At 43.8% G+C, this 16,316-nt stretch overlaps 1 protein-coding gene across 7 annotated transcripts in view; it reads right to left on the bottom strand.

Moving 5' to 3' along the window:
- The window catches only part of LOC114879978 (tensin-1), a 118,701-nt gene extending 102,689 nt beyond the window's left edge, over positions 1–16,012 (bottom strand). For 2 of the 7 annotated variants that reach the window (XM_029195465.2, XM_029195466.2), the window contains exon 1: positions 14,856–16,012. In XM_029195465.2, the coding sequence (XP_029051298.1) occupies positions 14,856–14,948 (93 nt within the window). In that variant the 5' untranslated portion in view covers positions 14,949–16,012. The remainder of the gene's footprint in view (positions 1–14,855) is intronic. The other 5 variants (XM_029195463.2, XM_029195464.2, XM_029195471.2 and 2 more) reach the window with 3 other exon arrangements.
- Positions 16,013–16,316: the final 304 nt, after the last annotated feature.

The raw sequence follows: 16,316 nt of genomic DNA, 5'->3' as shown, positions 1-16,316 counted from the left end.
TTATCGGGAAACTGCACGTTTGGAGCTAACAATCTAGGCTATTATTCTTGGTCTAACCTAGGATATTTCGGAATTTCGTGGTAACAAGGATGACTAAGGCGGAACCGAAAGCAAATGGCAAAATTTTAGCACGAAGTGCAACGACCGAATTACGTAACTCTCTGAGGACGTGCCAGAATCGAAGCTCGATTTTCGATGTTCGTTTCGAAAGCTCTGATGAAGCCGACTATCGACACGTCTCGTTTCCTGGCAAGTGCCAACCGCGATTAACGAGGCAGACCTGTGGATTTTTCCAGAAAAATTCAGCGAAAGAAAACTATCCAAATACCTCCAGAAAGAAGGAAAAAGAAAAATCTTTGTAAAATGAATCTACAATAAAATAAATCAGCTTTACTCGAAGACTAATCAGTTGACTTTTCTTTTCAAAATTTCCCACTCCTCCTCTATATATAATAAAAAATTAAACGACCAACACTTTCAATTTTCCCCGGAGTGTAGACGGAAGCACTTAACTGTTGGATGTGATAATCACGGTTGGATGCTGGTGGCAGTTCGGTCCACATGTTTTGACACGACCCGAGAGGTCTCCCTCTCCGAGAGTGGCGCATTAATCTCGTAGGACCGTTTAAACTGCCACTTGTGGGGAGATTCACGCCAGAAGGATCGAGGGGAAACAAGTCCCTGGTCCTTTCTTCCCTTCGAGGCAGGTCGCGTATAAACAAGAAACAGGCAACTTTTTTCATGCGTAATTCGAGATCCCAGGTGGACAGGTTGTTCAGGTGATCCAAGATTAACCGGTCGATCGAGAGAGGAACCCACAAGTGGAGACGGTGTTAACGGAAGCATGGAACAGCCAGCTTTCGGTCCCACGACGATTTATCCTGCTGGGAGGTCACAGGATACAACCCGAAAGATCTCTGGTGTCGTCGATCATCAGATCTCCCTTTGTCTTTGCTCGACCAACCATCGAGGACCTTTTGACTTTCCGGCCCCTTTCTGGGATTAGAATACCTTCGGACCCTTTCATCTATCTTAAATTACAGCCCTCTTTTTCCCGGAATCAGGGATAATCTCGGATGAGTGAAAGATTTACGACGACTACCCGATTATGAGATAATTGTATCGTCCAATGGAACGCAATACTGCAACCTGTCCGAACCGATGAAATGCACCATCATAGGTGTGCGCAATCGTAGAGAATGGATTGAGTTTCAGGAAGATACAAGTCCCGAGGCGACTTCTACCAGTTTAAGCTGTTGCTGCTCTCGAGAGGATCCGGCTCGCAAACGGCAACGCGTCGTTACCCTTCGCGACTGACCGATTATGTAAAACGCGCTACCACGGGTGGCCTCACCTCCCACTGTTGCGTCGATTCCACGTCCATTACCGCACACGATCGCGGAACTGCGTGGGTGCATCCACGAATCCACCCACTTCGATCGAACTGTGTTGTCTCTCTCTCTGTTCCCGATCGCTCGACCAATTGATCTTCGACCAACAATGCGTTGATAGACCTTTGTTATTACGATGAAAAAAAATAAAAAAAACGCGAAACCTATTGTCACAGCGACGATTTATAGTTGCTATTCAACATTCGAGTAAATTAATTTGGCAATTATAAAAGGAGGTCGCGAAACATATTTTTTAAACTCGAAACACTGGGTCATTTGCGAAACTAATGACCTTTTTTCAGGTTCCTCAATTGTTGCAATAAACAAAACGATACTTAACGCTTGCCACGCGATGCGACAGAAAAAGCAGCACCGTTTCTCGACCGGTTGACGGCGCGGCAAATAATTAAACAGCCCCGAATCTCTTTACGGTCCGTGCACTTTTTTGCGGGACAATCAGGGGCCTGTTCGGGTTAACGCGATCCTGTGCTCGAGTTTCGTGGCTAATGAGGCGACGGTCCAATTAGTTTGAGAAAATGTCCTCGTGAGAAGTAATGGAGCCGAACAATGAACGAGCGACGAAGAGAGAATGAATGGTAAAGATGAAAGGGAGACAAAGATGAAAAGAAACACGTGTAGGGAAGGAAGGAGGTTCTACCCGGCTGGCAGTCGACAGCAGGTTCCTCGAGGACCTCCGCAGCTTTCACAGTTTTTCACGGCTTCTTATTTTTGCCGACAAACGAACGAATGCCGTTCCGGGAAGCCGTCGGAATAATACAGGCTGGACGCGATCCTAACTCAGGACGAAAACTCCTCCTAACGACCGGGACCATTGTTCCCGCGAAATGTTCGCACGTGTAGAATAATGGCCCGCGGCGAAAACGTGGAATCCTCTCTTCATCGCTAGCAAGGACCAGCCGGCAAGATTATCGTCCTCCTCTTTCGACCTGATCCTACCTTGCCTCGCGACTCTGTAGCTGAAGCGCGAACGCCTTGTCTCGTTTGCTTAAGCGCTTAACTCAGCCCCGAAAGCGCAGTTATCCGGTAAACGCTAATGGTTTGTTGGTTTTTTCGACGAGAGGTTGAAGCTGAGACGTTTAACGCGTTCAAAGTGAAATATATCTTCGCCGAGGAGAATATTTACAATATGTTTAAAATGTGACAATAAGCTCCTAAGTATAGCGATGCCGACAAAGTTTAATATTTCCATTATAGCGCTCTATATCGCAGGGTCACTTCAGAATTTAAATTTAGAGCATCGTACCCGCATGGACGTCCTTCTTTTTTTTCATAAACAACGTTAGCGAGATTCCCTCTCAAAAGTACCAGCATGCATCGCGATGCGCAGGATGGTTTCAGACGAATTTATCAAACTCCACCGTTCCTCTTTTCCACGACAATAACTTCGCTGTTTCTCGCGCGGAAGTAACGCGAATCCGATTTGTTCTCCGCTAATGCAACGCGCAGGGAAAATTCATTTCCACGCCGGTACATGGATGCATAGAAGCGATACGAATTTTCCCGATAAATCCGACGAAAGAAATAGCGAATGCACGAAAATTCGCGAAAGGCACGACGATTAATTCCCCATGCGCAGCCACACGCGAAACACCTCGAATGCATTAACGAGCTCCTCGCCTCGAGACGAAGCTTTATATTTGCATAACTCCTTTTCTTTGCTCCACAGTCGAGACGTTTCCGTGAAATCCCTTTCCCGAACGGCGGGCAACGTTTCTTCCTTCAAACGGAACGCGTGTTCCCCGGCGAACAAGCGGTGAGTTCTTGAATGGCCGCGACGAACGTGCCCTCACGATACGGCGACACATTAGCGCGGCATTCGAAATATTTAGATATGCGTCGGGACCTACGAAAGGGCCATTTATTCGCCTTAAATCGAGCCATTGTGCAGGGACAGGGGTTGAACCCGTTCGTTCAAGGATCAAAGGATTTCGTAGCGTGACAACGTCAAAGGGAGAACGCACCGCTAAACGTCCACTATATTTTCTTAATCGATTCCTTCCGCCTGGCTTTAGCGTCCAACTAACAAAATATACCTCAAAAGCATTTGAAATTGAATCACTTCGTCATGAACGTCGATAATTGATAATTAAGAACAGCCTTGATCAGGCTATCGAAATCAGATAAAACGCATTTACATGAAGTCAACATGATAGATGATTTACAGTAGCGACTAAACATTTTCCGGGAGTCCATCGATAGAACCGAACGCAAAATTAATTGCCGTTTAATGGGACCGTGTCGGGGCAGGAAGAAATCGTGTAACGAAGCGGACACGTGCAAAATGCAATAAAAACAATCGTCAGGACACGCGCGTAATAAGCCGTCATATTAATGAACGGACGATTCTTTGAACGAGCGAGATGGGAACCGGTTTCGATTTTTCCTAGGTGACGATAAGGAAGAACACAGACGTGGCCCTGCGAAGGGCACGCAAGGCCTTTAATCGTGTGCGTTCTATCGTTAGGGCGAAAGGTATTCAAGGGCGACAGGAGAATGGGTGGACGCGGAGGAAGAGGGTGAGAGGAGATGAAAAGCGGCTGCCTAGAGGACAAGCGAGATGAAATCTTACTGTGCCCGACCTGCTCTAATCTGCTTTGCCATGCTAGATGCTGCTGCTCTTCTACCATCTCTCTTCATCCTTCCATCCCTTCACCCTCCATTCTCTATCATTCTTTCCCGTCCCTTTACCAATCCCTCCAGCCGTTCGATTTCTCTCGATCGTTTCTCGAACCGTGTGACACGACTAGGCCCGTTCGAATATCTCCAACTTGTACCCAGCCACTTAACGAGAATGGAATTTCCATTCGATCGATTGGACTTTGTCCCCGAAGATTTAAAGAAGATTGGAACACACAAAGCAGCGCGAAAGCGAACCTTTTCACAACGTGCTCTCCCGTGCAATCGCAACCATCTCGACACGATTATTCGCTATCGTTGCATCGATCGCGACCACCCTAATTGGATTTATTAATATAATTAAAGGGGGATAGAGTTATGATCACGTGTAACCTAACCGCGATCAAACGTACTGATTCATGCAGGACTATTAGATCGTTAGACTGATTCATGAAGGATCATTACAGGCCGGGGTGTTGTTTTTTCCTCAACAACGAGATTGCAGTTTTATTTGCATCAGATTGTCGCGATGATGCACTCTCGTTTGCACTTCGCTGATGTTTGTTCCCGAACGTCCCTCGGGAACACGTAATCGTCGGTAAATATTTGCGACTATTTAATGCAGGTACGGACGTTTGTTTCTCGACAGAAGGGTGACTGTAAATGGTAGAGAGTTCGATAAAGCGACCCACGTGTCCAAAGGTCACCCAACCGGCGATCCTCGCGAGGCAAACAACCGAGATCGAAGATCACGATCCACGTATAGAAGACGTCTGCGAATCCAGCCGGAGCATAAATCCGTGTCACGAAATGGATAGTTCGAGAGGAAAAAGGAGGCGACCGGAATTTCTTAGTTGTGGGAACTGGTGTGCTAATTTCTCGGTTCATTGTTATCCTCCCTTTGTTTGAACACGTGAGAAGATACGTATTGATCGTACAGAAGAGTCCATTGAATGCGCTTAATTAAACAATAACGGAATTAATAGCTTAATTAAGACGGCTTTCTCTTGGACGAGTCAGAAAGAAACTCTACCACTGAAAATCCTAATAAAAATTGAGACATTTCTCACAAAGTATCATCACCTGTCTACTGTGTCATCCAGTCACACGCTCATAAATCATCAAACACAAAGCGACACGCGTTCAGAGCTCGAACAGAGACGTCGATCCCGAGGTGTCACAGCTCGATAGCATTAATAACATATCACTACCGGTTTTTTTTCAGCGGAAATGATCAGAAACGAGCGGACAAATCAGCCGTGATCTCCCTCCGTTCGTTGCAATTCTTGTTTGTGCAACGCAAGCGACTAGACACCGTTGTTATTGTTGCTGTTGCCGCAAACATGCAAGGGGTTGCTTGAAAGCCGGCAGCGTGGCGGGCACGTGCACAATAACGCGTCTTTGTCACCAGGGAAAGGGGGGTGGAAGTTACATCGTGGCGGATATTAGTCGTCTCGCCAGACTGGAGGGTTTGTCACAGGTAGAAATAACAGCGGGGACCCCGACGGGGTGTATTAACAAAGAAACAAAAAAGAATTTCGAAACGCGAACGCGGGGAAATGAGGCGGACAATGATTTCACGCGTTCGTGAATATCCTCGTGGAAAAATTTAATAAGCGACAGAATTTACCTCGAGGGACTTGTTTAACGATGCCAACAGTTCTTTGATTTCGATCAACTGCGGGGAAATAATTGAAAAAGGGAAAATTTTCAACTAAGAATTTATCTACAAAAATTAAACATAATTTTTAACCTCGACTTCTTGAATCAGATATCAAATAATGAAAGAATTCTTCAATGTCAAATAACTAAATGATGGCCTTGAAGAGTGATTCAAGGCGGGTCTGTTCGAGCCCAAGGAACAAACGATACCCGAAGTTAATTCAAACAACAGCCGGAACATCGTGGTTGTAAAATTCAAGGATAAACCGAGGCAGGAGATAATTGCACACCTGTTTCCATCTCTATTTGGTTTCGCGCATAGGTGAGCGGATTATAGGCGCCGCCGACAGGATTACAGGGAATCCGTGCCCGAGGATGTAGAAAATTCGGGATGACTTTTAATCTGGCCACACGTACACGCTCGCCCACACAAGTCAGTAAAAGTGTTGTTTCAAAGGAATATTCGGGAAGCGTGCCAGACCCGACGAAATATATGGAACGACGACTACGCGTCGCATATTCCAGCATCCTGCTCGCAATAACTTGAATAATGGCCACGTTTTCTGGAACAGTTATATTATCGAGGACAAAGAAACGTTTCCAGACACACCAAAAATCAGGAATTCAGTCGAGTTAACTAAATTTCCGACAATAAATGGTAGAAGATTATATAGTTCCACTTCCTAAACTGACTAATGGCGTACTTTTTAATATAAAGAAGACTCAAAATCGCTGAAATCTGCCTGGATTTATTTCAATAACACTGTCCTTTCAGTTGGACTCCGAAACGTCGACATCTAAATCGTGAATAAAACACAATGCCCAATTACCGTCTTCATAAAAATGAATACAAAAATCCAGCAACGCTGTTAATAGCATCGTTTACCGTTCTCGAGTGGAAGAAAACATTATATAAGTTCGATTCAATTTTACCAGCCACGTCATTCTATTGTGCGTTCTCTAACGAGGCCCTCGTTTTCATTAGCACATTATCTTTCATCAAAGGACACCGTTGCGCAATATCGTTCTTTCAAAGAAGCGATGATCGATCGATCGTGCAATTAAATCGCACGTTTCCGCGCGAACAGGCCGATTGTAATCGTTAAATGATCGGGAGTTCGTGCGATCGACGCTAATGTAATAGATATTAAATCGATCCATAAATTCAGCTCCCTTTGTCCACGGGCAGTGGATATCGCGGAACGATCGCAATTTTCGTGGGAAATCCTGGCGTCTCCGCGGAAGTTAGCACGCGACCATTACGTAGCTGGTCGCTTCAGCTCGATTGCGCCAGCTCGTGGCGGGGCTAATGGTCCAAACAGGAAGCGGGAGCGTGCTTAAACGTTTATCCGGTCGATCGAATTCCGTTCTCCTTTCCGACTTTACGCGAAACCGCCGCTTTCACGGTCCGATCGGACACGAGTGTGTCTTGATTCCAGCGAAACGAGGCTGATCATGAAGAAGCAGGATCTTCTGGGCCCAATTAAGTCGTCGAGACATTATAGAATATTTAATTTTATAAATAGTTGATTAAATGCGACACTCGAAGAATACACGGGCAAAGTGTTACACTGACAATGAGAATTGAAAGACTCCGCCTAGGTACTTAAGGCTTAACTTTCCTATCGTTTGTCTAAGTAGATACCTAATTGAGCATTTTTCCTTTGAGGAATTCATTCTTATTTAACGAGGCGTTTTCTCCACAGACGCCAGTAAATCGTGCCAAACACGATCAGTACGGTCCAGGGTAGCGGGTAATGGTTACGATGATCGTTTAGTCATCGAACCATTATCCTAGGACCCGGTACCCGATATCGTTGATGAAGTGAAACGCTCTGTTCCGCGTCGTAAACCGACGATAAATCCTTCGGCTAAAGAGCGTCTCGTAATTCTGGAAATTCGAACCGACGATTAGACTATTTTCTCGATGAAACACCACTTTCAGTCCAATCCACAATATCTCACGAATTCAGTCTAAGTGGTACCCTGATTACCGGACACTTTTGGCTCGGCTGTAAAACCTTGTTAATCGACCGGCAAAGTGTACAAACTTGGGATAAAATTTTAACGAACCTGAAGATTGTAGCGGTAAACGAGAAATCGAGATGGGATTAGAAACGAAGAAACGGATAGCGAACTATTCGTGACGGGTTTGTGGGAATACGGATCAAGGAAGAGACTTTCGCAGGTGGACGTTGCTCATAATTCAGGGAAAGACAGTGGCGAACGCGCGAGGGTGCCACCGTGGGGCCATGCAAAGCCCCTATCTGATCGATTTAACTAAACGCCTTCACTATATCACCCTTAACTGATCTTCACCTTTCACCCCTTTATACACGCTACACTGCGTTCCTCGCCTCGCTCTCGTACTTCTTCGCTGCCATGGCTTGCCACACGAGCATCTCCAACCACACGGCCGGTTTAGAAAAAGACGCTCGTGAGAAATCCGAGACGTGACCCGGCGTCGATGACTTTTCGACCGACCACTGGCTTCGATGATCACCTACCTCGTCTCTTTCCTTTTTTTTTCGATTACGGATAAGACGATTGAAATTCGTTTGACCTGATCGATTGGGAAAATCGAGGTCGCAGCTTTTCCGGGAGATTATAAGAAGATAAGAAGAAATCAATTCTTTGGTTCTGAATATTCATCTTTTGTAACTGATAATTGTATGCAAAGACTTTCCTGGTCGACAGGTAGCCACGGAAGCATTCAACCGACAGATTTCACGTATTTTCCGCTTGCTTCTCATTACACGAACTCTCGAGAAATCATCCGGCGACCTTTGTTCACCTCGAAGACCACGGAAGAATTCCGTCGTGTCGCGGTACTCCCGGTGAAAAGGGTTTGTTGGGCTGATTGCTTGGAATTACCAAGATCCGACTGCAATGCTAAGCGTTCGTCGAGCTATGAAACACGGATAAGAAAACAAGCCGATTCCGAGGGAGACTGTAATTCTAATGCGATGCTTCGATGGAGAAATTGTTGGTTCGATTCGCAACGGTGCATCAAACGTAAACGATTCAACCTATAAATTGCACTTTTCCTTCTTTATGCAACGAAAGTTGTACAAAAATGTTGCAAGTTAACATTAAAATTTGAGAAACTGCATAGCAATCTTGCTTAATTTATCGTGTACCTTGAGTTAATAAACGAGATACTAGTTTAGAACTGATTTGTTATTCAATGACCCTATCACATAAATTTTGATTTTTCCTCGATATCTTCTACTCATTAAAAAGCAGCTAATTAGGACATTCGAATGCTTCAAGGTTGGAACACATAAATTCTAATCTTCTTTTCAGCGCCCTATACTCATTAGAAGACCCACCTAATTCATACCATTAATATATTCCACCTAAACAGTAATTATATTCATGAATTAATTTATCACCTAATACGCTAACAAGCAGACCAACAAATCTCTATCTCAAGAATCTGGATAATGGCCGTTCAAGTGACCAATTAACTCCTCTCGCCCAATTAACACGTTCGATGAGGATTAACGGCGCGTTTCGACGTTACACGAAGGGTGTGCCGGTGTTAGTATAATTCACGTGGAACATAAAGGTTCGAACAGTATGCACGCGTTCGCTTGAAAATAGCTGAACGAACAAATTCCTTTCGCAACCGATGCAAGCATGTTGTTTGCCTTTGTAAAGAGATGCAGCTACAACAAAACCGCGCTTCGCTTACCGACATTTCGCAATATTGACCAGATTATCATATTACACGCGTGTACATGCCAACTTCGCGAGATTTACTTTTCGCGATTTCAGATAGTATCGCCTTTAGACGGATGGATCGTCGCGACCAGGTGGATCTCGTCCGACGTGCCACACACGAAGACATCGATTGTTCTCTCGACGATCGAGACACGCCGAGTGCCGCATCAATTATTCAAAAACAATGAGCAAGGATTGAGGCACTCGAACATTCTGTTGCTTCCTTATTGCCTGCTGCCAGGACCTGCCTCGACATTTGCTTCTATTTCTTTTTTCGATAAAAAGAAAGTTAGGGAAAGTTTAAAAAACTGTCTAGAAATATGAGGTACGTAAAGATAATTTCAGTAAGTTGAGAAATTATTTTTAAAAAGTTTGAAAAATTGTTGGATCTAGATTAAACATTTCTAGAAGTACGAGGTACGTGACGATAATTCGAGTAAGAAAACGGTGCCAGTTCTGTGGAAGTAGTCGGCCAAAAGAAGGGATAAAATTGCGAGACACTGCGAGGCGAGACGCGTGTCCCAATTGAAGAACTTTTAATTGCGCACCGACGTGCAACTGCAATTAAGGAATCTCAAGGGGTCGGGCATCGTTCCTCGCGCACGACTCGAATCGTTAGCCGTGATATCGTGCGATTTAATCTTCGCCACCGTTCGTTTCTTTTCTCTCAACGTGGCGCTCGTTAAGTCTCTTTCTCTGTACTATTTTTTCCACCGGAGTTCCTCCTCTTTCTCTTCGAAGGATACCGTCACGTCTCGAGAACGTTGCTGAATTAAATTTTCCTGCCGCTGATTGGAAACCAGCGTGGAAATTTCCTAAATCTAGACCTCTTTTATAATCTTAATGCCATTGGAATACTAAAAATATTCAAGAATCATCATCGTCTCTTTAAGGTTTAAAAAGTTGACCGCCAGAATTGGCAAGAGTACAGAAAACATTTTTCTCAAGTCGTCGGATGAAAGAAGAAATTTTCAACGCGTTATTTTTGGTGATCATTTGAGAAGGGGAGAATCTTGTATCTGGATGCTCAATAACGGCCCTGGCGCCGAAAATAGAGCAAACAGAGTTATCTCCTAATTGACTAGCTAGTTCTAATCTTGTTAAAATAATTTAGTCTGTTATTTGAGAATATCTTATGAAAACCAGGACGAAGAAATTGAAAATTACCCCTTTTTTCTTTTAACGTCTGGCGTCTCCGGATTCTACGAATTAGTCAAATAACCGACTAGTTACGCGTTCCTAAATTTATGCCGAAGTTCGTTAGATGACAAGCGGCTGTTGATCTTTTGAAAGGTTAGAAGGCTGGATATCCTGCCTACGCGCGTGAACTCGCTGCTGAAAACAGTGTTGGTGCGCGCATGAACCTCGCTCAATAAACTCGAAAAATGTTTGCTTTGCGCACACCTTTTTACTTTACACCTTTTAAGCGGTGTCACAATATTATCGACGCCCACGAGCTGTCTATCTATTGGACACCTTGATTGCAGGGAAAAATACGCTATCTTTCGACCTTGCATGTCGACGGAACCAACCCTTAAATATGAAACACCTATTATTAATAATTCTCCTTTTAACGCGTTCATTAGCTGCAACTATTATTAAGAATTCTCTGTTTGACACGTTCACTGACACAGTGAAAACGAACGTGTATAGTCAGACAGGTTATAATTAAAATTACTTAATTTTCAATTTAAATTTATTGGGTGATATTCATTCTCCTTAATTTCTATTTGGTATTTGAAGGATAAAAAATATGATGATTTGAATATATTACGTATGGATTATTTTAATTGCTTTCAAATTAATCTTAGACGCAATAGAAAAACTACCGAGGGAGTGCGTCCAGCCAATAAAACATTGTTTCGCCGATGTACGAGTCAATGGCATATGCACATACATCCCGAGTAATATACGACCCGGTACACGAACCGCTTACCCGTTTGCATGCACTATGATGACGATAGTTATGAGGGTTTCCTAATCTTCCCCGAGAATTATGAGTCTTCGCTGATTCACCGTGAAGGATACCTTTAAAAGCCTGCCTTCTAACCTTTCGCCGAGAGATAATCAAATTTTATCGATTCGCGAAATATTTCACTAATAAATTCCTCGAGAATTTTTCAAGGAATAAAAGCCTTGTTTGCAGAAAGAAAAAAACTTGGAATTTTCCTGCTGCGTTCGAAAGTGACTTTCCAAGAAAACATTCATGCACAAACTGATCAATTTGATTTAAATCGAATCGTGCAAGTTAGATTTGTAACATGTTTGTATTAAAGTGCAGGTTCTTTGCAAAAAAAAATGATATGCAATTAAAAGTTAAATATATAGCTTCGAGTTGAGAAAAAATATAGCTGCTTGGCAGGTGCGCCGAGTTAATTGCCGGTATTTGTACAAAACATTCATAGCGCCACATGGAACGTGCACTAATGAGTAGAATTTTCAACGAATGATTAAAAATACTTTTGTATTTGTTATTGTCAAACGAGAATCGCGTGTATTTAAAATAAAGCAAGAAATTATTATCTAACATAATTATAGAATCCTCCTCCTTCAGCTCACTGATTGGATACAATCATCTCCGGAGGAAGATCCTTCGATCTCATCGCCTTTAATTAAAACAAAGAACCCATGAATTGCCATTACGAGGTCGAAAGGATTAAACAAAATTTCAAAGACACTCCTCCGCCCGGCGACCTTTCCGCCTGGCTCCGGGCTATTACATAAAGTTTCGTCGCGCAAAAACTCGCAGAATTGCCAGGGGCTCGCTAATTTAATTGCCAGCTCGCCGGTACGAACGTGTACCCGCCGGACGTTGTGTGACTAGAACCGATCGTACAGGTGTATAGTACCGATAATAGTACGGTTATAATAACAGACAACGGGCGTTCGCATGAGCGTGGATAGCTTGCACACGTCGTCACGTATCCATGGATAACGTTCGAACCAAACAGCCTTTTTTTTCTTTTCTCTGTTCCCTATACAGGGTGGTCTGGGGAAATCTGAATCTCAAAATCTATTCAAGAATGATATTCAAGAAAATTGAAAGTCCGTTCGGTAATCTGGTACCAGGACACCATGAATGCGAGAAAAGCTGCGGGGTTTTATGTCGTTTTTACGCAGACTGGAATGACCATTCGAATGGCCGTATTCATTCCACGGAATACCGCGACGCGCTCCTAAGTGGCGCTTTAATGAAATCGCCGGTGTAACGTCGCCGCGGGTGGTACACGTTTCGCTATTATTTAATTGCGCGCTGCTATTAGCGCGTGATTTTTTCCCCGTTGTATAATTCGCTTAACGATCGCCTCCGACTTGGCTAACCGGTACTCGAAACGACACCTCGAACGAGGCGAGAGAAGCTCGCGGGACCACCTTCGGGGTCGTGAGAGAAACATTCGCACACATCTGTGCAGAGTTCAAGTGAGGTGTACATGTAACTTCGAATGATTTTGACGAATCGGTGTCGCGTGTGCAGCGATCGAATCGCGGGAAACGAACGGGTTGGTCGTGACACGAAAATCCGGAATTTTAAGTGGGCACCAGAAGAGGAGGGGATTGGATTTTCGAGCGAGTCGTTTAATTAATTCGAGGTTCGACGCGGCTTCTTGTTGTACGAATTAATTCGATGTTTTGTACCGGCATGCTGATTTAATTTAATTTCGTTTAATCATGAGTTAGCGGGGGCACGGAGTCGGGTTATTTGCACAAACAATATGGCCGAGTAGTTGGCGTTGTTTTTCAAGAAAGATGAACGACGAATATCCCGGGTTTAATAGCGGAAAAAATATGCGGTTGAACCATGAAAAAAATTACTCCACTTCACGCTTCGATGATTATCATGCTAATTGTAAGCCAACGCCGCGCACCGCTATTTCTTTTGTATCAATCATTCAATAACAGTATCGGAAAACGATTCTGAACGAATCGAGAAAAATGGGAACTTTGAAGCTGACCGATCTGTTAGCGACGAGTTGATCGTGAATTTCAATATTTTTTATTCGAGAGCAATTTTAAGCGGAAGTGCTACGGCATTCGCGCAACGAATAGAACTACATACCCCGACACGGTCCCAATTCTAATTGCTCTATACCGAACCAATAACTTTATCAAGTCAGCAAAAAAAAAAAAAAACCAAAATGAAAAATATTGAAACGCAGGAATGTTTGATTGTTCCTCTTTGCAGTCGTCCTACTTTTTGTTCAGTCTCCAGCGCTAGAATCAGATTCAACATTTACTCATTAACCAAAAATAATTAATGCGATATATGACAAATGTAATCGCAACTTGGTATTTCTTGCAATATTACTTGAAATCCATCTCTACCAATCTCATCTGTTGGCCAGCTTCTCTCACCGTCACGATCGTACATAATGTGTGGGTGTCACTTAACGATTGCGTTAAGAGTGAACCACCAGGCACGATAACGAGCAGGTAACGCGGCGGGTTATTATCAATTTAATTGGTGGGTTGTGACGAGGATCGATATAGTCGCGAGATGGCTCGTGTACGGGGTCGAAACACGAAAGAAACAGGCCTTCGAAAAAAATTAATAAATCAGAATGCCAGAACGAAAGGGCCACTATGGCGCCCTTCGTCATCCCAAGATTTCCTATCTGCTCGGTCTTTATAACATTCCAACGTAAAAGAAACGCTCGTCTAATAACCGGGGAAAAACTTTCTTCTTTCGATCCTCATTTCCTTCGCTCCTCTCTTTAAACTAAACGTTTCACGTAATTCCTATCACTGGTAGATGGTAGACACCTTAATTTGGTGTCTTTTGTACCCGTGAAACAAAGGGTCGAAGGGGTAGGAGTAGCTAAAAGCAATTAGCTGAACGAAACAAAAGATTAGTTTCACTTATCACCTAGTTATGGAGGGAACGAGAGAGGTAACTCTACAACAGATATCGCGTTCAAGAGATTATCTCCAACGTTCCTCGCATTTTGTTTATCAATCGATTTTTACGATGTCTAACAAGGATTAGTCTAGCTATTCGTGGAATATCTCGCCGACTAGACTTTCAAAACAAATGACACGATTAATGCTTGGACAGCGAGCCCCAATTTCTTCTCTACTTTAGAAATTAAAAATTTCATAATTAATATTCTAAATATATCGATGATTTTAAGTGGTCAAACGTGTACAAAGAGATCCAGTAGCATGCAATCGTGCCAATAAACTTGAAGAGTGCTCGTAAAATTAAATATCGTGTACCAGAATCCCTTCGAGTGGTTGAACGATAGGAAAAAAAGGAGAATGAAATCAATTGATAAGCACGAATTAACAGGGCCATGTGCTCGCGTGTCGAGCCAATCATAAGCATTAACGTCGATCTTTCGTGGTCCACTTAAGTACTATACAGACGCCTGGCACGAAAGGGCGTAGCTCGGTTTCGAGAAAATTCGTCAAGCAAATGGAAAATCAAAGAAAATCACTCACCTTGACGAGCAGGTGGATCGGCTGGCTGACGCTGAGTGGTTTGCCTCTTCTGGCCTTTCCGCCCCCGCCACCCAAACACTTTATCCACGGCATTCCTCGAGTGTTTTCTCGCCTCTACGTTGCCTCTTGTTCGCGGATCCTCTTCCCTCGCTCTTTCTGCTCCTGCTTACGCGTCCTCCTTCCGCAAATCTTTCAAGGCTCCCACGACTTTCCGCTCGTATCCGTGTCGTTCGTTCGCAGTCGCTGCATCTCTACCGGAAACTTTTCCAGCCCCGAAAACTCGATAAATTTTATCGCGAGATCCTTTGCAGAGAGACACAGCTTCAATTTCCTCGAAAGTGTGCCGAAAGTTTCAAAATTCCCCCTGATTCGAATGTTTCGTGGAAACCTCCAATCTCGTCGACGATTTTTAAAAATGATACGGGAGGAAAGGGGTTAATTATAACATGTGCTTATCAAGGCACAACATGGTGTTAGGTAAAATGATGGACGTTCGCACTTGACGATTCACCAAATCGATGACAACACAATGGTTCGTTTAAAAAATCGTAATGTTCGCGGTCGTTGTAGTAAAACAAAGCGTTGCGGGGGAGCATCGGCGACTTTTCACGTTTACGCGTCGCTTTTCCCGCGCGTCGACATAAGCCACGAACGTCCGTCCTCTCTCGCGCACGGCTCCCGCAACACTGCCGGCTGTCGACTTCGCTATCGTCGATTTTATACGAGCTTCCACGGGCCGGGTCACCGCGTCCCTTATCTTCGTTCGTAGACTCTTTGGCGATCACCCCCTTTCACACCCAATCATACTTTTCCTATTTTCCATTCGAATTCAACGAGTACTCAATTTCAAAAAAATTATTAACTTTCATTTCTTTGTTCAGGACTCTTTCCTTTTTCTCTTTTTGTAAAATTTCAATAACACCCTTAATTATTTTTCAATTCTTTTCTTTTCAGTGTCCTCGACACTGCTCCCACGAGGATCAGAATTGAAATTTGTTATTGTATCAGTAATAGAAAACGCCATGAATTCTTTTCATTTTTCCCTGCGTGCGAGGAATTTTGAAAGATTGTTCGCAGGAAATCGGGAACACCCGGTGTTGCGAGGAGCACGCGTGTTTAATGACTCGATTTAACGACCGTCGCCTTTTCTCGACCAGCTCGTCCCGCGGCCTGCCGTCGACTGACAGAAAATACCAGCAGGGACCCTGAAGAGCGCTCCGAATGGCTCCCAAGTCCGAACAGAGGGGCGAAAGGAATCGACAATTCGTGTCGAAATGCAACGTGCCTCTTCGCATCTGCGCTGCTCCGATCCTTCAGATTCGTTTTTGCGTCGATCGTAGATCAAATGATCAATCAAAATGCATTAAAGAACAAGGACGAAATAATTTTCAAAATCGATCCTCAGTTGATTTCCAAATACTTGAACAAACAAAATGGTGTGCCGTAATTAGTCATTAACAT

Source organism: Osmia bicornis, chromosome 14 (genome assembly GCF_907164935.1).
Source record: "Osmia bicornis bicornis chromosome 14, iOsmBic2.1, whole genome shotgun sequence".
In the NCBI taxonomy this organism is placed as follows: Eukaryota; Metazoa; Arthropoda; class Insecta; order Hymenoptera; family Megachilidae; genus Osmia; species Osmia bicornis.
Note: the sequence above shows the minus strand (reverse complement) of the source record. Positions and strands in the feature narration are given on the sequence as shown.